The 25,096-nt window shown below is 38.0% G+C and overlaps 2 protein-coding genes across 3 annotated transcripts in view; one reads left to right on the forward strand and one right to left on the reverse strand.

Moving 5' to 3' along the window:
* The window catches only part of mov10l1 (Mov10 like RNA helicase 1), a gene marked incomplete at its 5' end in the record, with an annotated part of 140,656 nt that extends 125,211 nt beyond the window's left edge, over positions 1–15,445 (forward strand). The window contains 7 exons of the mRNA XM_079820450.1: positions 104–250; positions 3,229–3,402; positions 3,481–3,630; positions 8,779–8,886; positions 13,323–13,463; positions 15,135–15,226; positions 15,334–15,445. Of these exons, the coding sequence (XP_079676576.1) occupies positions 104–250; positions 3,229–3,402; positions 3,481–3,630; positions 8,779–8,886; positions 13,323–13,463; positions 15,135–15,226; positions 15,334–15,355 (834 nt within the window). The 3' untranslated portion in view covers positions 15,356–15,445. The remainder of the gene's footprint in view (positions 1–103; positions 251–3,228; positions 3,403–3,480; positions 3,631–8,778; positions 8,887–13,322; positions 13,464–15,134; positions 15,227–15,333) is intronic.
* Positions 15,446–22,932: 7,487 nt separating this feature from the next.
* Positions 22,933–25,096, reverse strand: LOC307127992 (uncharacterized protein). Of its 2 annotated transcripts, none has more exons than XM_079819499.1 (3): positions 25,026–25,096; positions 24,587–24,718; positions 22,933–24,385 (listed from the first exon to the last, which is right to left on the reverse strand). In XM_079819499.1, exons 2-3 carry the CDS (start codon positions 24,678–24,680, stop codon positions 23,766–23,768), a joined length of 714 nt encoding a protein of 237 aa, XP_079675625.1. In that variant the 5' UTR covers positions 24,681–24,718; positions 25,026–25,096; the 3' UTR covers positions 22,933–23,765. The 2 variants fall into 2 exon arrangements, with proteins under 2 accessions (XP_079675625.1, XP_079675626.1); XM_079819500.1 differs by having other exon boundaries at positions 24,953–25,059.

A 25,096-nucleotide genomic window follows, 5' to 3' on the forward strand; every position in this document is an offset into this window, starting at 1 on the left:
ACTTGACAGTGTTTGTGTTGACCCTTTGAAACCATATTGAGCTAGATTGTTCATTTATTTATTAGCCTACATCCTCTGACTTTTGCCCATCTTTATTCAATAGATTGTGCTGGCTGGTGATCCAAAGCAACTGGGGCCAGTGGTGAAGTCGAAACTTGCTGCTGTGTTCGGACTAGGGCTTTCTCTTCTAGAGAGGCTGATGGGAACTCAACTCTACAGCTGCAGCGAGAGAGGCTACAATCCCATGCTGGTCAGGACACAATATCACAGAATATTGCTTTATAAATCACACAAATTTGAGTTAAGCTTTACTGACAGGATGTGTGCCATGCTGTCAGTTACCACAGAAAATAATTTGGTCTACAGAAATTCAAACTTTTGAAATGCATCGTCATCTCACCGTTTAAAAATTAGAGTCTTATGACTGAAAATTAACAATCCTGCAAGTTAAATCTGTTGTCTAAGCTCATGACACACACAAGGTTGCCTAAAAGGGGCATTACCCAATTATCCGTAAAGCGCTTTTTAAGAGAGCAAGATTCTGCTCGCAGGAATTACATTGGTAACTCGTAACCTTGAGAATTTATCTTGCATAAAAATGACAGTGTTGTGACAAAAGATCCAGGAATGTACGATTTTTGTCAGTTCATGTAAAATGTGTGTAATTTCTGTGCTACAAATGCAACCAACTGGAATTGCAGAAGTAATGTTTCTTTTCAAACAAGTTTTCCTGTCATTCGACCATGTCTGCCATTTGAGAAAATGTCAAAACAAAGAAAATGTGCATCAAAAATGCTACACACAAATCATCTGGGCTTGGCGGGAATAAGCCTACAAATGTCTTTACTTATGATGTCTCTGCATATTAAGCTGAGTTATAAGAAGGTAACATTAGAAAAAATGAGGCATATAAATGGACTATATTCTAGACTAATTTCAGTATTGAAATATTAATATTGAAATCTCCTTGCTATTAATTGGCAGCTGCAGATTCTTGCCCTCCAGTAGCTCCATCAAGAACCAAGAATAAAATCAACACAAACATTTAAGGCTAGAATCATAGTGTATTTGCACATTTAAAATGGTTCAGATTTCCTTAAAAAAAGTTTTTTGGCTGTTTGTTATTCAACCACATGAGCGTTTACATTACGAAAGCAATCCGGTCGAATAAATAGTTGAGTTTTACCGTTTTTTTTAATCCATTCAGCCGATCTTTGTATCTGGCGGTAGCACTTTTAGCATAGCTTAGCATACATAATTGATTCTGATCAGTCCATTAGCATCTCATTCAAAAAATGACCAAAGACACTTTCAATATTTTTCCTATTTAAAACTCGACTCTTCTACAGTTACATCGTGTGCTAAGACCAACTGAAAATGAAAAGTTGCGATTTTCTACACCTATATGGCTAGGAACTACTTTCTCATTCCTGCGTAATAGTCGCGGATCTTTGCGGCCATACCATGGCTGCAGCAGCGCAATAATATTACGCCCCCAGCTAGGTAACTTTCAATGTGACCGGCACTAAGTTCGTGTAGTTGCAGAGAAAGTTTCAGGCTTGCAGCCGACAAATTGTGTTGTGGATTTAGTGTGAGCACGAGTGTGATTAGCCATGGTTCTGTGTGTTGTAAAGGGCTGTGATAGTAAGTCGAAGGTGTATACTACCACCATGTTTCACAGAATACCACCGAATCATTGCGCCGCTGCAGCCATGGTACGGCCGCGAAGATCCGTGACTATTACGCAGGAATGAGAAAGTAGTTCCTAGCCATATAGGTGTAGAAAATCGCAACTTTTCATTTTCAGTTTGTCTTAGCACACGATGTAACTGTAGAAGAGTCAATTAATACCAGGAGTAAACAGAACCTTTGTTTAGGGCTGTCACTTTACATTCGAAAATCGATTGCACAATCGATCGGACCAACCAACACAAATTTCGAAAACGAAAATAGGGAATCGATTTTAACCAAATATGTACACTATTATTTTTGAACGAATTAAACAAATAAATTTTAAACAAATAAATAAAGTTATTAACAGGTATTATTAATATGTTGAAATATGTTTTTAAAACTTGCATGAGGTCATATTGTGACAATGCTGTGTGCGTAGAAAAGAGTGAACGCTATTTCCTCCAGAATGAAGAGCAGCTTTCTCATTCCTCTCAGCGCCGCTCGCTCAACCCGAAATGCCCTTTGTGACATGCCGGAACAAATATAGGTCTATCTGAAATAAATGGCTATAGGGCTGCCCCAACTAAAGCTTTTTTCCTAGTAGGGTAGTTGTTCATTTAAGCCGTTGTTCACGCGGAGCCAGCGCCTCCATGTCATTGTATGCTATATTTTCTTATTATTTATTAAATCAATGCAATTAAATTAAGTCGATAAAACATGATTTATGAAAAGGAACCACCTTTGCCAGCTGACAGCGACCCGCTTTTGTGGTGGAAATACCACCCACCTTGCGCAGATGGCAATGAAGTACCTGAGTGTCCCTGGAACATCAGTGCGGTCGGAGCGCGTCTTCTCAACAGCTGGGCATATAGTGAATAAAAAACGCTCTGCTCTGGACCCTGAAAATGTTGATAGAATTCCTGTCCAATAATTTGTAATAGAGCCTTATTTGCACGTTTCATCAGTAACGCCCGCATAGCCTAAGTGTCGGTTACGTTCAATTAAAAAAAACACTTGGCCTGTTCGCAAGCTAAGTTCATTCAAAGTTTCATTTTGAACGGTTGAATAATTACGTTAAATTATTATCCACACGAACTTCACATTCAGTGTAGGCTAGTCAATTTTTAAGCTTTATTTTCAACCTCTTTTCATGGGCTACAATATTTTTGTTGTTGTGGAATTTATAATCGTAAACACAGCCATGTTAAAGCCTGTAGCTAATGTTTTTCTTTGACGTTATGGCAGTCCACTCTGCTTAATGTTTTTTTTCCCCAGAATGTTGCACTCCTGTTTGTCATTGTGCACAAAATAAATCATCAGAAATATTGCTGACTTGTGCGTCTCAAGCGCCCTCTTTACTTTCATCCTAATGCCCGTTAGTTGTCCGTGGATTGCCGTAGGCTATATTTAGCGTTGAAAATGAAAACGTCATTTAAAATTGATTTTAGAATCGATTCAATGAACACTTGTGTCTCAAAAATCGAACAGGATTTTTTTTACAAAAGTGACAGCCCTACTTTTGTTGAATACAGTTTAATCCTTGTTGCTTTGTAGGTGACTAAGCTTGTCTATAACTACCGATCCCATGAGGCTTTGCTGGAGTTGCCATCACGACTCTTTTATGCTGGCGAGCTGTGTGTGCGCTCTCAGAGAGCTGTAGTGGATGCTCTCTGCCACTGGAACAAACTTCCAACTAAAGGCTTCCCCTTTATTTTTCATGGAGTTCGGGTATGTAAAGACTCAAATGTCACTTCTCAGACCTTGCATGAGTTTTTGTCTGCTGTACATGTTGATTGTGTTTTGAAGGGCACTGAGATGAGAGAGGGCAGTAATCCATCATGGTTTAATCCTGCTGAGGCAGTGCAAGTCATGATGTATTGTTGCCAGCTAGCAAAGAGACTCTACAACCCCATACCAGCTACAGACATTGGCGTCATTGCTCCCTATAAAAAGCAGGTGAGTAAGTATCTGTACTAGGGGTGTCCCCGACTAATGATTTACACATTTGAATCAGAATTGTCGAATCTTTCTATAGTCGACCGATAGTCGAATCATCTGTGTGTGTGAACGGGTTGGGAGGGGCACGATAGTCAGCAGGAGGGTAAAACTATTTTTATTTTATTTTACACACTCCACACAGCAACAACTTTTAATAAAACGACCAAAACTGCCTGCCAACTGACAGACGAACTGACAATGCATTCTTATTTAGGTTTAAATAAAAGGTAATGTGGTGGATAAACATTCGTAAAACGTTTTCTCATAACATTTTAAAGCCGTGTTCGAAATACAGAACATCACACAAATATATAAAAGAACATTTTGATAAATAAACCTAAAAAAATACCTGCCTAGAGAGTAAAAGGACACCCTGAATGCAGACAGGATTTGCATTTCACATTTTGCTAAATTAAATTAAATCGGCAAAATTGCTGTGCCAGCATGCTTTTAGTGCAGCGCAACATCGAGACAACGAAAAACAATAAAAAGCATTAATTTACAGAATTCAATTAGAACAGAATATACATTTCTAATAATAAAAAATAAATAAAGTCAGAATCAAGTCTCAAGGAGCATAATAAATGTGTGCAAAATGCCAAAGTGCAGGGGAACATATGAAGACTTCAGATGCAAAAGCCTCTAAGTCTGTCTGACATCTTTCTTTAAAATAAGCATTTTTGACAGGCTTCTATGTATAGGTTTCTACCCAAGTACCGGTACTTCTGAAGGGGCTGAGGCTGGGATTTAGTGGGTTTGAAGTGAAAGTATTTGAAGTGAGAGCATTCACAATTTTTGACCGAAGTGGCTTTTAGAGGCTTTTGCATCTGAACTATTCATATTCATATATATATATATAATATATATATAAAACACAAGCCACAGTTAAATTAAGTAACCCTGAGTGATCAATAAATAAATTATTAAAACAACGAAAGTTTAGCCAAAATTGTGAAATTTCTCTTTTTAACTGCCGAAACAACAATAAACGCTAAACTGGCAGTTTTTTTAGCTAAACATGTTCACAGCAAGAAACGGCTGAAATGTTTGAAAACACTTATACCCTACCCGATCGGAAAAAAATCCAGTCTTTCACTCTGCTTGTGCGTTTGAGTAGTGCGCTCTTAAACTTGCCCGTTTTAAGTGGAAAGCCATGTTTGTTGTTGATGAGTGGTAGCCTAGGGCATGAGCTGTTGGCACAACTTGCATTTTACTTTTTTTGGATCATCTTTTACCATTTCAAAGTGCATCCACACTTTAGAGTTTCTTATTCCAGACATTGTTAAGCATTCCCTGCCGCCAAGATGCGCCTCATCTGTCACGGATCAGGGAAAGTGAAACTTAAATCTGTCACAGGGGTGGTTGGATTTATTCACACACACGTTAAAAATATTTATTGAACGCTTTTTTTTTTTTTTTTTTTAATTATTCATATTTAAAGTATTATCATAATTAAAGGCTGTATATAACTTAATATAACCATACAAAACCAGTAGTTCTGTGTGAAATTAGACATTGAGCACCCCCATATTGCCAAAATGGTATGATCCTCGTTTCATAACACCCGCGAAGATTCGAAAGTGAGATCGGTGGTCGAATCAGGCTCCGCATATCGATGCATCGAATCTTCGACTATTCGGGGTCACCCCTAATCTGTACAGGAGATGCACAATTTTCTCACCACATTTGAAAATGATTTCAGACCCTATGTCTCTCTTTACTGTTTTGATTATGGCATCATGCAATGTATTATTATTTTCAACCTCCTACTCCTGGTTTTACAAGATGAAATGCATAGGCCCCTGAAAATAGTTTTTAAAAGAAACCCCACCACTTCAGGTCAACTTTGCACCAGGGCCATTTTTTCATTAAAGAGTTTTTTAAATTTTAAATAATGTGCATGAAACCGATCCGATCAGTTATCCATATACAGAAGCCATTTGATGTTGACAAGTGTAAATGCGTGTGTCCTGATTGGCTGATGATCTGATCTTCTTGATCAGATCACGGTGATCGCATGTTATTGCAAAATGTAAACAAAGCCTATAATTGCACTGTAACAAGGACACATTAAAACAAAGTTTAACCATGTTTTTAATTAGATTTACTTTTTATAAAAAAGGAGAAGGGGTGTAATGTTACATCGTTATCGAAATATCACAATATGAAAATAAGATGTGTATCGTTGATGTAAATATGATACGCGATATAGAGTTAGTTTTATCCAAAGTCCTATTCACACAGGATTAGTATTACCTGGTGACCACTAGTAATTTGTAATAATTGCGGAGGTTGTCTGTGATCTTAATCCCTTGCGAATCGACCATGTCTGTAATTTGTAAAGTAAAAATTCCCCTGCAAATGACCTAACATATTTAATCTAACACCGAGGTCCTGTCATAATATTAGTCCCGTGCGAATCAGTGTCTCTGTGATTTGACCAGGATTTGACGGGTCGTAATAAACGTTTTTTTTTTTGCACATTTTTATCCATCTTTCGCAAAGAATGGAGGCTGCATTCATAACGCGGTGCCGTTAATGTCTGTTTGGCCGTGCGCACTATACTTTCACTTTAGAATTAGCACCAATTTGAAAGCGAATTTTACTAACCCAAATAATGACTCATCCGCCCTAGGTTGCACGTGAGGGGAAAAAAGTAGCTTCCTTCCACTTAAGAAGAGTTGTGCTCTTTTTATTTTAATATATCTCTTTACAAAAATACTATTTTCTACTAAAAATATAATTTTGTTATATTACTACCCAGTGTTTTGTATGTAAATGTACAAAACTGTTTCACGTGAATATTACCACAGGAGGGAAGCACAAAGCTTTGTTTAGCCTACAAAGGAAATAAATTAGCACTTCTTTATTCTGTTTTGCGATTTGGTCACCCGATTTTCCATGAATTTTAACAATAGGCCTAGTCCATTTTATCCCAGTGGACATGGACATCTCGTTTCCTTTCCCAAATCTTCACTCGTGTCGCACCCATTTTCGCAGGGGATTATAAACGTTATTTCCTTTCGTTTGCTTATAATTAAGTCTATTATAACTATTCACATCCTTTACTGTAGGACGAATACCTTTTTACTTCAAATTTTATTTAACACAGTTTGTTCTTGTTATTAAAGTCGGCATGAAACGGAAGTTGAGATCGTCTTTTTCTCCTTATTGTGACGTATATCCGAGTGAAACGGCTTCTGAAATTAGAAAAAATGTAGGGCGAGGCTTGATTTCGTCCTTCGGGAATTGATTGGATCGTTGGAAGTTGGGCGTTGCTAACAAAATGGAGGCAGATTTGAAGTTTGCACTCAGTTGTGGAGAAAAACTCAATCTATCTCTTAAATAAATGTATTTTCTTTCTAAATCTTTTCTACATAATGTTACTGAGCATATTTCCTCACTTTTCGCTGGTTTATGCTACAGATTTTACTTATTTTAAGCCTTTTATGGCTTTATTTCTGTAAAGCTTTTTTCTCAGCTCTCCCTTATAAAGGGGGCGCGCCGTAAGCGCGTTCACACGCTGCATTCCTCAGTGCGAGTCGTCACGATAAGCTGTTCGTCCGACTATGTTGAGTAATTTTTACATTAAAAAAAGCTTTTATTTCTCATATATTTCTCTCTTTTTGCCTCAAGTCCTTCTTGAAGAAGGTATTGTGTATACCGAGAAAAATGCACCTAACCACGATCAGTGACAGGTTTCTGAGAGGAGGTGCAGAAACGAGACGGGGCGATAACCCCGCCCTCGCGCCATAGCACATGACCGGGGGAGAAGAGAGGTCGTTTCATGGGGGAGGGAAAGTTAACATATTTGATTAAAGATTATAAAGGTAAATGAATTTTTTTAAAAGAATGAAGTGAACAGATAAATCAGTTTTAGTAAACACTACAATATTAATATAAAAATACAAATTGTAAAATTTGATTTCATGCCGCCTTTAAACTTGGTAAGGCGCGTCAAGTTTATTTGAATAGCGCATTTCTCACACACACACACACACACACACACCGGTAATTTTAGTTTCGTTTTCTCTGGCAGTAATTAATCAAACATTGCCTAAATGTCTTGACCCTGTGGAAGATAAAATTCGCTCTTCAGACATTTTACAACAAGTGTTGCTTTGCAACATCAGGAGAACACATGAAGATGAAGATATTTGAAAAGAAGGTGTCTATCCAGCTCGTGTCCCACATTCATCTCAAAGCGCAGAGCGGTATATTACGCATCTTTGCGGGGAAATCGAATGAATCAAATATTTTTTAACTAATATTTCATTTTCTTATATTCTTTAGGGTACCATTATTTACTGATGATCATTTATATGTTTTATTGGCTGTAGTGTGTTGTTTCACTGACGGAAGTGCTACAATAAACATGCATGCTTATGAAATGGATGTTTCAGCCTCAAATCATTTAAAAAAATAGCATATATGCATTAGTTATATTCTCAATTTAATTTACAGAGCAATCCCTGCTGATAGAAGCTAACTATAGAAGACAATTAGTGCGTGTAGCACTCACAACAAGACTCGCAACGGAGGGCGTGGCATCACGATGGTGGCGCTCCATCGTGATGTCGGTCAGCCATCACGATGGACGATGTTATCGTCCCTTGGCACAACCCGATTCAAAATTATTCTTGATGAAAAACACAACAACAGAACAGTACAATGACAAGTTCGCTTAAATGGGCGCTTTTACATTTAGCTTTGAAACCAAATCTTCCATTGTCATATTGTCAGCTCCTCACTCTCATGATAAATTAAATCGGATTCCTGCTGCTGGTCTGTGCTCAGTTCAGTTTCCAATTGTAGTGTCTGTTCTCTAACTAAAGCAAATAATTTTTATTACTATAAAAAATCTTATTTCTAAATTACACGAGGTCCCCAGACAATACTAATCCTGTGCCAATAGGGCTCAAGACTCTGCGTACCTTATTTATAAGGTATAATTCACCCAAAAATGTAAATTGTCATCATGTACTCACTCTCATGCCTTTCAAACCTTTTAGTTTTTCGTATGAGAACCTCCAAACACAAATTAAGATATTGATGATTTTTATGACAGATTTTATGTGTGAAAAGCCGTTGTGAATGTGTTGTCAGGTGGAGAAGATCCGTGTGCTGCTCCACAGGGTGGGACTGGGAGAAGTGAAGGTGGGCTCAGTGGAAGAGTTTCAGGGTCAAGAGTTCCTCATCATGATCCTGTCAGCGGTAAGAATCGATTTCTGGATGGGTGCTTTGGAAATAAATAAGTGGAAAAGTTCTAAATACAGTGCCCTACTTTAACAAATTTGGGAGTAACTGAGGATTTTGCATTTTTATATAGCCATACAAGTACTATATACAGTGAATATGAAAGGTTCATTCTATAATTAGGGGTGCATTTGGAAGTTGACAATGTAAAGAAATCAAGTTTTCTTTTTTTCCAAATCACAAACAGGACCTTACACAAAAGCCTTAAAATCAAGTAACTATTCTATTAGGCAAACTCGGCAAAAAACTTAGTGGATTTTTCCCCTGTAAAAATGTTATATGTATTCCGGTCAACTATGTTACGGACAAAATAAGTATTTGTTCATAGCTTGGAAAAATACCTACAATTTAAATAGCCACCTGACTGACAGATTATATATCCACTTACCAAAATAAAACATTATAATCATTAACACTTTATGGAAAATATTAAGAGGTATAATACCTCTCTATTTTCACAAAAGTAGTTAAATGGTCCTAACATTTTCTCAAACAAGTCAAATTTGTATATGTTTTTTTGGAAGAAAAAAAACCTTGATGGACAAAGGACACATCTGGTAATCTCATAACAGTAAACATGTTGTGCAGTAGGCATGTGGGTATTTTTGAAAATTAAAAACTCAGCAGTAACACAGTTGACCACATGGAAACATAGTTGACAAAGGTATCACAGTTGACTGGACATGAGAAATGTTTACTTCCTTTGTTTAGTTCCTGTCCTTGGCTTTGTCCGAAGTCGCCCCCTGTACCCTTCAATAAGGCACTATTTGATGGGACAGCCATTTGTAGTGGTGTCCGAAATTATTGTTGACATTATTGAGTGCACTTATTCAATCCCACAATGCACCGCAATAACGAGTGTACTGATGTATGCTTAACGGCTAGAGAATACCCATAATGCACTGTGATAGCCGCGCACTGAATGAATTCCAGCCTCTCACCAGAAAATGGCGACCGCAGCTGAATCATCCATTTTCCAAACCGCACTGGTCCAGCATAATATCATACAGGTATAAATTCCTTTTTAATCTATTATTAACTATTATTAGTTACCATGCCAACAAGTTCAAGGTATAAGGTGTAAAGCCACAAGTTTACTTTGGGTTTTTTACGCGGACACAAGGGTATGTGCACAGCCTTGCAAAGTATACTTCTTTTGACTTGTATGCGTACACAGGCGTTTGACGCATGCACAGTTTTGAGCAATCTCTCGCCTCGAGTTACAACCCATGTAAATACTGCTAAAAAATGAAATCGCATATGCGACCTGCGCGTGCAAAGTATGCGCGGTTACAAAAATCCAGCGCACTGTCCGCTTACCCTCGCATACACGTAAAAAGTGAAGTATACTTCACTTAAGGGTAAACAAATCATCTACACATATCCCTCGTCAGCCCCTGGTTAACTTGTGTATAAATACCCTAGTGTTTGCTCATGTTCTAGGTCTAGTCTGGTCTTGTCTTTTGATGGCTGTTATGTGTTTGGTTCTGTCCTGTTCATGGTTTCTGTTGTTTTGGTTCCTGTTAATTCTATTATTAAAACTTATCTGCATTTGGATCCTCTCGCCTTGGTCCCTGAGTTTCACCACGCGTAAAAGTTTGCTACTGTCCACTATGTTACCTTTACTGGGCAACACAGTTGATGGTTACTTAGTTGACATTTTTTAGCATTTTGGGCCTATACTCAACATTTGAAGCCTAAAACCACTGAGATCATGGTATGTTTAGAAATATATTTTCATAAACATAACACAAGTTTTTGTAAAAATGTTGTTGTTCAAATTTGCAGCAGTAAAACTTATGCAACACTGGACAGTCAATTAATCCACTCTTGAAACGGGTTTGCTTTTTTAACTAAAATTATGGAAAAGAGCGAGGACCCAACTTTTAGTCTTTCATCCCTGTGCTTCATGATGAAATGACATCACACTATGCAAATTATGTGAGATTGCGACAATCCAATTATTTTTGAAATGGGTTTTCCTAGTGGGTAACTTTTTTCGGACACACGTGATGTATATATTTCCATAAATATAAAGCCAAAGTGCTTATTTTCATAGTACAAAAATTATATTTTCCCCAGTCACACTACTACATGTGGAAAAACCCATATATTTTGTTAAATTAGGTTCATATCACATAGAACCCTGGTTCAGCTGTCCGGTTTTGTAAAGTTGCTCATTCTACTCTGCATCTAAGCATGAAAATTATCTCAAACTAATTAATTTTATAGTTTTACCTTCACTTAGATTAGATAATCAAGACATTAGGTTGTGCTCTTCAAAAATAATAAGGTTTTATTGTGATGTACCTTATTATTTTTGAAGAGCACAACCTAATGTCTTGATTATCTAATCTAAATGAAGGTAAAACTATGAAATTGACTAGTTTGAGATCATTTTCATTCTTCGATGCAGAGTAGAATGAGCAACTTTACAAAACCGGACCGCTGAAAACCAGGGTTATATGTGATATGAACCTAATTTAACAAAATATATGGGTTTTTCCACATGTAGTAGTGTGACTGGGGAAAATATAATTTTTGTACTATGAAAATAAGCACTTTGGCTTTATATTTATGGAAATATATACAAAATATACATCACGGACATGAGATGTACCCACAATTATAGAATGACCCAAAAATATTAATTAATAAATATTTAATATAAAAATTCTACACGCCTCTTTTAAAGCATTTGTTTTTTGTGATGTAAAAATGAAATGCAGATAAATCAGATAAGAGTACAGTTATTTATTCCAAGTTTTTCTTTCTAAATTGTCACTTTGGTTTGCAGTGGGATTGCATAAGTTGTTATTTTTACAGTTCTGATATGATTAATCTTTCGTATTTTTTACATCACAAACAACAGATTATTAGATTTATATCCACTTTAACATGTAATGACATTTTTAACAACCAGAGACTGACCAACAAAAACAAGAACCATCATTTTTTTCAAATGATACACTTTACCAATTTCACTAGCTTTATTAGGATAGCTCTTAAGTTTGTGTGCAAACCCTGAGCAGTATTGTAAAGCGTCTGCTGTATTGTAATGAATGTTTAGAAGAAATGTTTGAAGTGGTCTGTTTAAATAAATTCACTTGTACAGTTGTAATCAAAATTATTCAACCCCCATTGCAATTCAGGTTTCTTGGCAAAATTTGCAGACTTGCACAACAAATGTTTCAAGTGGTTTCCCCAAATTTAGCTGTAGAAGTCATAAAAAGTTGCATTTTTTCAGTCTCAAAATGATTCAACCCCCTGAATAGAATCCCTCAAAACAGCACAAATCTCAAGCACACCTGATGCAACTAATCAAGGGCTTCATTAGCACTAAATGTTTCTAGCGACATCGTTGGAAGCATAGTTTGCCAGTTCAAAGTTAGGAACAGCAGTTACACTACCTGGACGGGGCAGAAAGAGGAAGCTATCAATGGCAGCAAGCAGATTTCTGAGAAGGCAGGTTCAGAATAAAAACTTAAGTGACTGCAAAGGACCTGCTGCAAGACTTGGTGTCAACAGGCACTGAGGTTTCAGCTTGCACAGTAAGGCACGTACTAAACAAAATAAATAAATAAATAAGCCACAGAAGTTTTGGGATTCTGTTCTGTGGTGCGATGAAACAAAACTTTTGAACTTGGAACTTTTCAGCCCTATGGATCAGCGTTATGTCAAGAGGAAGAAGAATGAAGCACATTCTGAAAAGAAGAACACTCTGCCTACAGTTAAGCATGGTGGTGAATTGGTGATGCTCTGGGGCTGCCTTGCATCGTCTGACACTGGAAGCCTGCAGAGTGTGGAAGCCAAAATGGGTTCATTGAAAATGCCATGCCATCAGTGAGGAACCTTGGGCGTCATTGGACCTTCAAACAGGACAATGATCCCAAGCATACCTCAAATTCCCCTAAGCCTTGGTTGCAGAAGAAGTCCTGGAAGATTCTACAGTGGTCATCAGTCACCTGACTTGAGCCCCATAGAAAATGTCTGGTGGGACTTGAAGGCGGTTGCAGAACGCAAACCCCAGAATATAGGCCATTGCTCATGAAACGGCCTAAGATTCCTTAGAAACGTCTGGTTCTACATCTCGTTTGCAGCTGGTAATAGCAGCAAATGGGTTCTATTAAGTACTAAAGATGCTTGCCATGAAGGTTCGTTTGACTCATTTTGAGACTGCTGAAGTCATCAAATGTTTTAAGTGGTTTCCCCAAATTTAACTGAAAATGCAACTTTTATTGTATTGAGCTATTTCAATTACTTTTGTTTGATTTGTTCATTTCAAACAACTGAAAGTCAGTAAATGTTGCCAATTAACTGTAGGTACAAGTGACAGGTGTTCAGATTCATCTTTCCTCTCAGATAAATATAAACCTATTTGTTTAAATCTATAGGTCCGGTCCAATGAGTCCTTGCTGAATGAAGATCTGCAAAGCATCCTGGGATTCCTCTCCAACCCGAAGCGTTTCAATGTTGCCATTACACGAGCCAAAGCTCTACTCATTGTTATCGGAAACCCACACATTTTAATCAAGGTGAGATTTAAAGCCGTTTACTTTAACAGTAACTGAATGTCTTTTGTATAGATATGCAAAATGAATCCAATGAGGGGCACTACACTATAAACTTTCTCTATTGATCCTGAGCAGTGGACCAGGGGTGCCATGAACAGTTTTAAAGGAATTATGATTTGCGATGCATGTAGGAGATTCATTCATCATACTGTGATTGACTGCTTTTGTTCTTTTTCAACAGCGAAAATTGTTTCAAACTTTTTTTGTGAATTAGTAATTCATACAGCAATTAATTTGGCCTCATTCATGCGGAACAGATTTTTGTGTAAACCGTTCATAAAGCCGTTCTGACATATTTTTGAATTCATGAAAATGTTTGTATTTTCAAAATGTTAAAATGGTATGAAAGAAATTTATACATGCTCCCTACCATGTGTAAATGTGTAAATTCAACACATTCGTACATTCACTATCTAGACCAGGGGTGGGCAATTCCGGTCCTCGAGGGCCACTGTCCTGCAGAGTTTAGCTTAAATTCTGCAGGACAGTGGCCCTCGAGGACTGGAATTGCCCACCCCTGATCTAGACAAACCTCATTCTTTACAAGGGATGGAAGGGCAAAAAGTAATGTATGAAGACCTCCAGTGCTATAGCCTCTAAAAGCCACCTCGGTCAAAAATGAGATTACGATACTAGGGATGAAACGATTACCGGTTTCACGATAAACAACGATAAAATGTAGTGACGGTTAGTATCGTTTAAAATTGAATTATCATTAAAATAATGATGATGATTATCACGATTTTGAAAACTCGCGGTAAATCTTGTCCAGTCAGCGTCAGTCTGGTGCAGGCGCAGCGCGCAACGCTGTTTTTGAATGACAAGAAATGGCAGTGATTGCGGCACAAGATTTTTCAGCCTTCTACAAGGACCAAATCCGAGGTGTGGTCATATTTTGCCTTTTACAAAAGTCCTGAGTGAAACTTAATCAAAGATGGTCACCCTGTCTGCAGAACATGCAAGTAGAAAGTCGCTGTAATAGGGGGAAACGCTTAAAAACTACGAACGCAAGGCACACAAATTAGTTTCAAACAATTATCACACAACATAACCATAACGCACCTGATGTGACTGGCATAAAGGCGGCTTGACGTTCGATATTCACAAATTTAGGGACCGTCTGTAAAGTTACATACGACATTGGTATACATGTTTCTAACTTCAATAGCATTTGAAGAGAATGGCTTACAGTCATAAAACCAACTGTAAAGTGTTCATCTGTGTCAGGTATGATGCACACCTTTTTAGATTTTTTAGATTTAATAAATTAAAGATCCATATTTTCATGTGATTTGACAGTTTATTTCACTAGGCTACTGTATGAGCTCATACACTAGATTTAAATGTCATAGCTGATAAAAATTAAAATCTTAACAGCTTTTGATGACCTGTCATGTTATACATTACAACCGTAGACATCCAAATTAAGTCTACATGAAATTTACATATAGCCAACAACAAATTTCCTGACAACAAAATAATTGTGGCCAGTGAAAATGCTGAGTGGCTAGTAAAAACCACTAGCCACAGTGGCTGGTGAGCAAAAAAGTTAATGTCCAGCCCTGGCCTGGCATACCCGGTTTCATGTGTGCTTTCTCCTTGTTTGTCTTAATCCATGCGTTTTAATTACAGGACCCATGTTTCAGTGCTTTGCTGCAGTACTCGTATGATAACCGAGCGTTCGTGGGCTGTGACCCTCCAATGAGTCTACAGGCCTCGTCAAGGTTTGATGATTTTGTTTTTGTCACAATAAAGAACTAGTCATGTACTTTTGTTTTTGTAGTTCAGGAATAAATGGTTTCGTCACATAATGCTGTTAATGTTTTTACAGGATTCTCTCCGAAGAAACCTAGAAATCACTTTGGCCTGAACTTGGACCAGCAGAGAGTTGTGATAACTGGTCCACGATTGTTTTGTGTTTAATGAATAATGGATCTGTCATCTAGCCACTTTTTGCTTATTCCTAGTTCCCGTGTTCCTAATTCCCAGCACAAGTATTTTTGACTAAACCTCCCAGGATTTGTCCTGCTTCTGGCTGAATGGGACTGCACTGTGAGAACCAGTGTTTATTTCTGTTATGTTCCTTGAAATGTGTTTATTAAAATCATTTCAGCAATCATTCATTTAAAGTGTTCTTGCCACTGGGTTCCATCTGTTCCTTACACATGCCGGTACGTTGTTTAACGTCTCCCTTCCCCGTGTTCCGCTTCCTGTCCTTGACCTGTTTTTGGTATGTTGTTTGGTATCCACTTTTGATTGCTGCTGGATTGCTGCTCCTGTGTGATCGATTGCTCGCTGATCGATTGCTCCTGTCTGCCTGCTGTGTCTGTTGCTCTGTAGCTCAAGTCTGTAGCTCTGTAGAGCCTTGCTTACGTTTGAATCTTTATTTTGATATTTCCTCTTTCTTCTACTGCTAAATATAACTTACTCATCACCATACATTGTTTAAAAATTGCCTATCACGTTAAATTTGACATCGCTAGCTTTTAATCTAAATCACCATCACACGTTAGCATTTTGCTAGCCTGTTAGCTTGTTATCTCTGCACCCGGGCCTCCCTTTTTCTGAGTTCATAACTTGGATTAGTAAATTGTGTCCAGCAAACGATTGTGGTAAGTGGTAAATTGGATTAATCAACAAACACGGTAAGTCATGTCTTCTCCTGTCATTATCACCTGCAGTGCATGCCACATGTTCAGTATAGGCTTCTCCGCTGGCGAAAAGGGCTTCACATGTGATAAATGTAAGGAGATAGTTAGGCTGACGGAGAAGATTTCAGAATTAGAAACACGCATCCATACTTTATCTGAGAGTAGTGAGGATGTAACAGCTTTAGACACTGATTTGGATGCGAATAGCTTAGTGAACTCTGTACATTCTTCGGTTCCGGCTGCAGGGCCCTCGCAGCAGGGAAACTGGGTAACAGTGAGGCAGCATAGTCGCAGACCAAAGAACCGCTTTTCCGTTCCGGTTAGAACATCAAACAGGTTCTCCCCTCTCAGTGAAGCACCCACTGAGTATCCTGTTGAAAGTGCCCTAGTCATTGGCGATTCTATTACACGGAACGTGAAGATAGAGACACCAGCTACCATAGTCACTTGTTTACCGGGAGCCAGAGCACCTGACATCAAAGCAAATTTAAAAGTGCTGGCTAAAGCTAATCGTAAATTCTCTAAGATTATTATTCACGTCGGCACTAATGATGTTCGACTTCGCCAGTCGGAGATCACCAAAATTAACATTAAAGAGGTGTGTGAACTCGCTAGTACGATGTCTGAGGCTGTTTTTTGTTCTGGACCGCTCCCGGTAAAAAGGAGTGATGAGATAGTTAGCAGACTATCATCACTCAATGGCTGGTTGTCTAAGTGGTGTCTGCAAAATAACATAGGGTTCATAGACAATTGGAAAAGTTTTTGGGGCAGACCTGACCTGTTGAAGAAGGATGGCATCCATCCCTCTTGGGGTGGTGCCGCTCTTCTCTCTAGTAATCTGGCACATAGTCTTAGAGCTAAACCTTGACTCACTAGGGCCCAGGTCAGGAAGCAGACAAACTGGCTAAACCGACCGTCTGCTAGCTGTCTCACGTTACCGGAGTCAGATAAATCCCAGCACATAGAGACTCTTTCACCTAGATATTATCATATAGAGACTGTGTCTGTTCCCCGAATTAGTAAATACAAAAAAACATCAAAACCATTCAACAGTAAAAATTTAATTGACGTCCAACAAATAAACAAAATATATAATACAGATGAACAATTGATAAAGCTTGGGTTGCTGAATATTAGATCCCTTTCCCCAAAAGCGCTTATTGTTAATGATATTATTACAGATAATAATCTAGATGTGCTCTGTTTGACAGAAACCTGGCTAAAACCTGACGACTACATTACCTTAAATGAGTCCACCCCCCAAGATTATTGTTATAAACATGAGCCGCGTCTGAAAGGTAAAGGGGGAGGGGTTGCTGTAATTTATAATAATATCTTCAGTATTACTCAGAAGTCTAGTTTCAAATATAATTCCTTCGAAGTTTTGGTGCTTTATGTAACGCTATGTAGTGTACATGATAAAACCCGTTCAACATTTGTGTTAGCTACTGTATACAGGCCACCTGGGCATAATACAGACTTTATCAAAGAATTTGCTGATTTTCTATCAGAGTTAGTACTGGCCGTAGATAAAGTACTAATTGTTGGTGATTTTAATATCCATGTTGACAACGGAAAAGACGTATTGGGATTAGCATTTAAAGACACACTAAACTCTATTGGAGTTAGGCAACACGTGTCAGGAGCCACTCATCGCCATAATCATACTTTAGACCTAATATTGTCACATGGAATAAATGTTGATACCGTTGAAATTCTGCAGCAGAGCGATGACATCTCAGATCATTACTTAGTATCATGTATACTTAATTTAGCTAAGGTTGCAAAGCCGCCCCCTCGCTTTAAAAATGGCAGGACAATCACTGCCGCTACTAAAGATTGCTTTTTAAATAATCTCCCTCATCAGTATCATCTGCTCAGCATCCCAGATAGTATAGAAGAACTCGATGTTGCAACAGAAACTATTGACTCTCTCTTTTGCAGTACTTTAGACACAGTTGCTCCTCTGCGCTTAAAGAAGATTAAAGAAAATAGTCCAACGCCGTGGTACAACGAGCACACCCGGGCCCTTAAAACAGCAGCCAGAAAAATGGAGCGCAGCTGGAAGAAAACAAAATTAGAGGTATTTCGTAATTCGTGGAAAGAGCACATGATCACATACAGAAAGGCTGTAAAAACTGCTAGATCTGCTTATTTCTCAACTCTCTTGGAAGAAAACAAACACAACCCAAGGTATTTATTCGATACAGTGGCTAAATTAACCAAAAATAAAGCTTCAACTTCTGATGATTGTAAACAGCACAGCAGTAATGACTTTATGAACTTCTTCACATGTAAGATTGATAATATTAGGAAAAAATTTTTTAACCATGCAGCCGTCTAATACAGCATCACATCAGACAGAGCATTGTAGTGTCACTGAGGAAAAATTACACTCATTCACTGCTATAGGAGAAGAAGAATTGGCTAAACTCGTTAAATCATCAAAATCGACAACATGTATGCTCGACCCTATACCAACTAGGCTATTAAAAGAGATGCTACCAGAGGTCATAGATGAATTAATGATATTAAGAAGAGGATCTTTGTCATTAGGATATGTACCGAAAACTTTTAAGTTGGCAATTATTAAACCACTTATTAAAAAACCGCAACTTGATCCTACAGATTTAGTCAATTATAGACCAATCTCAAATCTACCCTTTCTGTCAAAAATACTTGAAAAGGCAGTGTCTTCACAATTATGTTCCTTTTTAGAAAGAAATGGTATCTGTGAGGATTTCCAGTCAGGATTTAGACCGTATCATAGCACTGAGACTGCTCTCGTCAGAGTTACAAATGATTTGCTCTTATCATCCGATCGTGGCTGTATCTCCCTATTAGTGTTACTCGATCTTAGCGCTGCATTTGATACTATCGACCACAACATTCTTTTGAATAGACTCGAAAATTATGTAGGTATTAGTGGAATTGCATTATCATGGTTTAAATCATACCTATGCGACCGTTATCAGTTTGTAGTAGTAAATGAAGATATGTCACACCGATCGCAAGTTCAGTATGGAGTACCGCAAGGCTCAGTGCTAGGACCGCTACTCTTCACCCTGTACATGCTACCACTGGGAGATATCATTAGGAAGCATGGCGTTAGTTTTCATTGTTATGCTGACGATACTCAGCTCTATATTTCTTCACGCCCTAAAGAAACTTACCAATTCACAAGATTAACGGAATGCATAGCTGATATAAAACATTGGATGACTGGTAATTTCCTGCAACTCAATTCAGAAAAAACTGAATTTTTAATTATTGGACAAAAAAGCTCCACAAGTAGTAACCTAGAATACTGTCTAACACTTGATGGCTGTTCTGTCAAGTCCTCGTCGTCAGTGAGGAACCTGGGTGTGCTCTTTGATACCAATCTTTCGTTTGAAAGCCACGTTTCTAGCATCTGTAAAACTGCTTTCTACCATCTTAAAAATATATCTAAATTACGGCACATGCTCTCAATGCAAAATGCTGAACAGTTAGTTCATGCGTTCATGACCTCAAGGTTAGATTATTGTAATGCTCTACTGGGTGGTTGCCCTGCTCGCTTAATAAATAAACTCCAGCTGGTCCAAAACGCAGCAGCTCGAGTTCTTACTAGAACCAGGAAGTATGACCATATTAGCCCAGTTCTGTCAACACTGCACTGGCTGCCTATTAAACATCGCATAAATTTTAAAATCTTACTTATTACTTACAAAGCACTAAATGGTTTAGCTCCCCAATACTTGAGCGAGCTCTTAACATATTATACTCCATCACGTCTACTGCGGTCTCAAAATTCTGGCCAGTTGATCATACCGAGAATATCCAAATCAACTGCAGGCGGTCGATCGTTTTCCTATTTAGCACCTAAACTCTGGAACAGTCTTCCTAACATTGTTCGGGAAGCAGACACACTCTGTCAGTTTAAATCTAGACTAAAAACACATCTCTTTACTGTGGCATACACATAAAACACTTTTTCAATGAAATGATTGTTAGGCTGCATTAACTAGGTCAGCCGGAACCGGGAACACTTCCCATAACACCTGATGTACTCGTTACATCATCAGAAGAATGGCATCTACGCTAATGTTAGTCTCTCTGTTTTATCCCGAGGTTTACTGCAGTCAGCTGGATCCGGGCCGTATCCAGATCAGATGGTGGACCTGCGCCCAGAGAAGACCAACACAGGACCCCGAAGTGTCTGGGAGACAGTGATTAGACTCCCCCTGAAACTGCCTCATCGACACGGCATCTCAATAAACCCGTCTCCTGCGTGTTGCCTCCGATCATTCGAATATTGCACTTTAATAATTATTTAATCAACATCATCCTCAATAAACCCGTCTCCAGCATGTTGCCCCCGGTCCCTCGAATATTCTGATCTATTATGACCTCCGAGCTGTAAAACTGCCAGAATAATAATAATAATAATACGCTGTTTGTTAATTGGCCAGAGGAGAACTGGCACCCCGACTGAGCCTGGTTTCTCCCAAGGTTTATTTTTCTCCATTAGGTCACCTAATGGGGTTTTGGTTTCCTTGCCACTGTTGCCTCTGGCTTGGCGTGCTCAGTTGGGGACACTAAATTTTTCAACTAAACATCGAAATACATCTAAATAATAAACTAAATTAACCATTTAAACTAAATTACTGATCAAATTATTAATCTAAAGCCCACACTGTCACTGTATGATACTTGAAATTTTTCCAGAATGGCTATACAGCTGAATAAAATTATGCTGCATTATTTTCCTGTTTAACACTGTAAAGCTGCTTTGAAACAATCTACATTGTTAAAAGCGCTATGTAAATAAAGTTGACTTGACTTGACTTGACATGCCGGTAGGCAGGAGGGGGGTTTGGGTTGTTTTAACGAGTGATGGAGATGAGGAGAGAGCAGGAATTGTCAAATAATCTACTGCCCACTGACTTGTTTTAAAGCTATTTCTCATCCATTTTTTGGCCTTCGAATGGCCTTAAAATGCACATATGTAGATCAGAGAAATCTAATTTTCTTGGGGGAGCATGCCCCCGAACCCCCCTGAATAGCAAGTGTGTGTGCTTTATTAATAAATAGGCTAAAGCACCTTTGTTTGCTGACCAATTAATGATCATACAAATGTTAATTGAGTGACGTCTTCAAAACTTCTAGTTTCACAACATGTTTTTGTTTCATTTTATCTTAATAGTTCTGTCACGTGAATTTGTGATTTGGACATTGTGGGCAAGTTTTGGTTATCCATGCCAAATAATATACACTAATATACGTTTCACACAGTGTGTGTTTGGATTGAAAAAGGTGGTACATGATCTTGGTTAGCAATTTGACAACATTGTAATAAATATGCTTTTTGATACACAGAAAATAGATATAGAAAGATAATCCAGCAAAAATTAGTGCATAAAAAGTAACCAAAATTAAGTATTTGAATGCAAAGTGGAAATTGGACTAGGGAAAAAAAGACCTGTTACTTCCAGGAGGTGAAGTTTTTACATTTAGTTGTCTGACAGACAGTTTTGGTGATCTTAACATTATTGAGACTCAAGATTTTTAGAACTTTATTACGTTCATCTGACCAACATCTAAAGCAACCAATAACCGTCAACTTTAATATGACGGGCAGGTATGGTGAATGTGGTATTCTGTAATTCTTAACGAATCTGAATATCCACGTGCTCAAGGTTATCAGATTTGATGGCACTAACTTTGAAAACGTCATCCAATTTAACGATTAGAGCTTAGATCTTCAATTTGACATGCAGCCCAGTACCTCGTAAACATCTTTTTCTTTTAAACTGATAAAAACGAATGTACCCTAATGTAACTCTCTGCCAGTCATGCAGCCAATCAAATTGTAGCTTGACGTTATCCAATGTCACACTATATAAAATACTTTTGTGAAGTACGTTTCTCACCAAATGTAGCACTTATTCAGACAGTGTGAAATGTTTGGTTTCCTAAGAATAAAAAGTGAAACGCCAGAGCCTTTCCAAAGGTTTAGAAAAAAAGGGGCTGAAAATAATGCTTATGTACACTGGGGAGGAGAAGAGGCCTTTCTTAATGACTGTCAATGGAGGCTTTAGTACACTGAATAAACTGCTTTTATGAGCAAACAGCTGACTACCGTTCAAGATATATATTGTAATACTATCATCAACGTCATCAGCAGCCCTTTTTGATAGTTGTTTTCGAGGCCCTCAGTTGTCCTCAGTGTAAAAAGATGGATCTAAAAATCATAGTCACTGCTGGGAAGGGTTCAAATATGCAAAAGATGCTGGAAAACAAAAAAAAATTTGCAGGACCTGAAGAATTTTTCGGAAGAACATTGGGTAGTTTACCTGTTCAGGACAAACAAGGGAATCAACAGCTGTTTATCATCCAGGTAACACCGTATTAAGAATCAAGGGTTCATAAACTTTTGAATGGGTTCACTTGTATAAATTCATTTTTGTCTTGTGTTATGTAAACATCTTATGTAAAATATCTAATTCAGGACCGTACAAAATCACAAATAACATGCATTTTGTACGATTCCTCTTATTTTGTTAAAATTAACATTTTGCAGATTCTGCAAGGGGTATGTAAACTTTTGAGAACAACTGTATATATAAATGTCTGCAAGTTTGATTTGGTAGGGTCTGTTAACTTGAGATCCGTTATAACATTTTCTGGGATAAAATCCAATGTCATAAAGTGATCATTATTTTTTCCCAGCTGATGGTCATAATTGTGGTAGATCACTAGGGAAAGTCAAGTGATTGAAACAGATGAACATTGCACTTCACATGTATATAGCCAACACTGCTTGCCGAGTCACATTTATTTATATAGCACTTTATACAATACAGATAAAATCAGTACAGCTTTACAGTCATAAACCGCATCAACAACAGGAAAACAAAACAGTATCAAGTCATATCAAATCATCAGTTGCAAAATTCTTCAATGAGGAAACAATAAATCCACTTCTAATTACTAAAAAGCACCCCTGGAGAAGAAAATATAGCGCCATTATTCCGCTCAATTCAATTCCAACAGTGTTCTCATTCAATAATTACATAAAATAGTGTGAACTTTTAAGCCTAAGGCTCGGTTACGCAATTACAATGCGCAAGCAAGTATGTTTTTCTATTTGGGATTTTCAGTCATAGTAAATCAAGGTCTGTAAAATGACCTCAATCGCAAGTATACCTCAGCTATGATTAACTAAACTGAATGCTTAAACATGGAGGAAGATATAATATTAATTAGCAACTGCTCTCTTGCACAAGTAATGTATTTACAATTAATATGATTTACAACTGCTAGTCCTGACATAAAGGAACTGCTAATAGTTTCCCGAATTAATATTTTGACTCGTCCTTTGTCGAACAAGCACAACTTTCGACTACAGGTCATTTTTAGAAACTTCCCTGAAAAAAATGTTAAATCTCTCAGTCGGCTGGACTTAAAAAAGAATGCATTTTGCCATCACTAATTGAAGCAATGCTTTTCTCTATGACCGGGTGAATACTCAAGTACAGGTTATTTGCAGCATTCCCACACCCAACACACACACAGACTTTCAGACAGTATATTTTATGGTTCTTTGAAACAAGCCAAAAGCAAAAAACGCTCAAGATTTCTCCTTTGCATGCCATCTTAGGTGTCTCTTTAAGTGTGCCGACAGGATAAATCTCTGACCACAGTGATCACATTTAAAGGGCATTGCTCCAGCATGATAGAGCACAGGAGTTTTGAAATTGCACACTTGCGCCATTTTCTTGTCACTGTGAGGACTTCGGCTTGATTTCTCACCCACATGAATTTTCATGTGACTTGTTAGGTTTCCTTGATGTCTGAAATTATTCCCACACTGATGGCATGTGAAAGGCCTCTCTCCAAAATGGCATATTATGTGTTTCTTCAGGTCTCCCTTGCGCGTGAAGCTCTTTTCACACTGCGTGCATGTGAAAGGCTTGTCTCCGTTGTGAATTAACAAGTGATTCTGGAGGTTGATTTTCTGTGTGTAACTCTTTCCACACTGAAGGCATGTGTACGGCCTCTCACTGTGAATTGTCATGTGATCCTTAAGGTCTTCTTTACATTTGTAGCTCGTTCCACAATGTGGGCATCCGAACGATTTTTCATGGCTTTTTTGAGAGTTTTCTCCAGTTGTGAAGCTATGAGGCTCCTGAGTTTTCTCCCCTTCATTCTGATCTTGACTTTCCTCCTCCACTTCCACTTCAATCTGGTCTAAAATGAACAAGTTGGTAATAATCAATTCAAGAGCAACAATGGTGAAAGATGATCTATAAATAAACCTCATTTGGACTGCAGATAAAGGGTGAGATAACTTCTATCATTAGCTTGCATAATGGCATCAAACGATGGTAAACAAATACACACAACTTCACGATCATTTATATTTTTTTCTATTCAGGATCGGACACCAACCTCTTTGCTCCTCAGTTTCTTCTTCTTTCACTCTTCTTTCACTGAATGGTTCTATATCAGGCAGATCCACAATCTCCACTTTAATAAACTCCATCGTCACGCAGATCTCGATTGATAAACCTCAGGCTTTTTCTGTTGAAACGATCAGAGATCACGATCGAGATGAGGATGATGGTCAAATCGAGAGGAAACAAAAGGCAAAATACGTTATTCTGTTACGGATGAATGTAACGTTAACACTCAGAAATGAAGATTTCTGCTAAAAGACGCCGTCGACACGTCACATAAATGCATTGTAAATACAAAAAATAACAAACAACATTAATTTAAGCATTACTAAAAACAAAACGGGTTTATTAATATTACCAGGTTGTTGGGGCAAAAAAGAGTGAAGAACTTTGAACGTTTTGTATGGTTTTATACAGATGAAAACACAAACCTTTTATCCAGCGGACATTAGAGAATGCGCGGGCGCAGAACTTATGACGTCAAACGAAGACGCCGCCGTTC

Source organism: Gobio gobio, assembly GCF_949357685.1.
Source record: "Gobio gobio genome assembly, chromosome: 6".
NCBI lineage: Eukaryota > Metazoa > Chordata > Actinopteri > Cypriniformes > Gobionidae > Gobio > Gobio gobio.

Coding starts and splice junctions, on each gene's coding strand:
- LOC307127992 (XM_079819499.1), bottom strand. CDS start 24,680: ATGGAGTTTATTAAAGTGGAGATTGTGGATCTGCCTGATATAGAACCA. Junction 24,386..24,586: donor AGAAACTGAGGAGCAAAGAG/GTTGGTGTCCGA, acceptor TGTTCATTTTAG/ACCAGATTGAAGTGGAAGTG.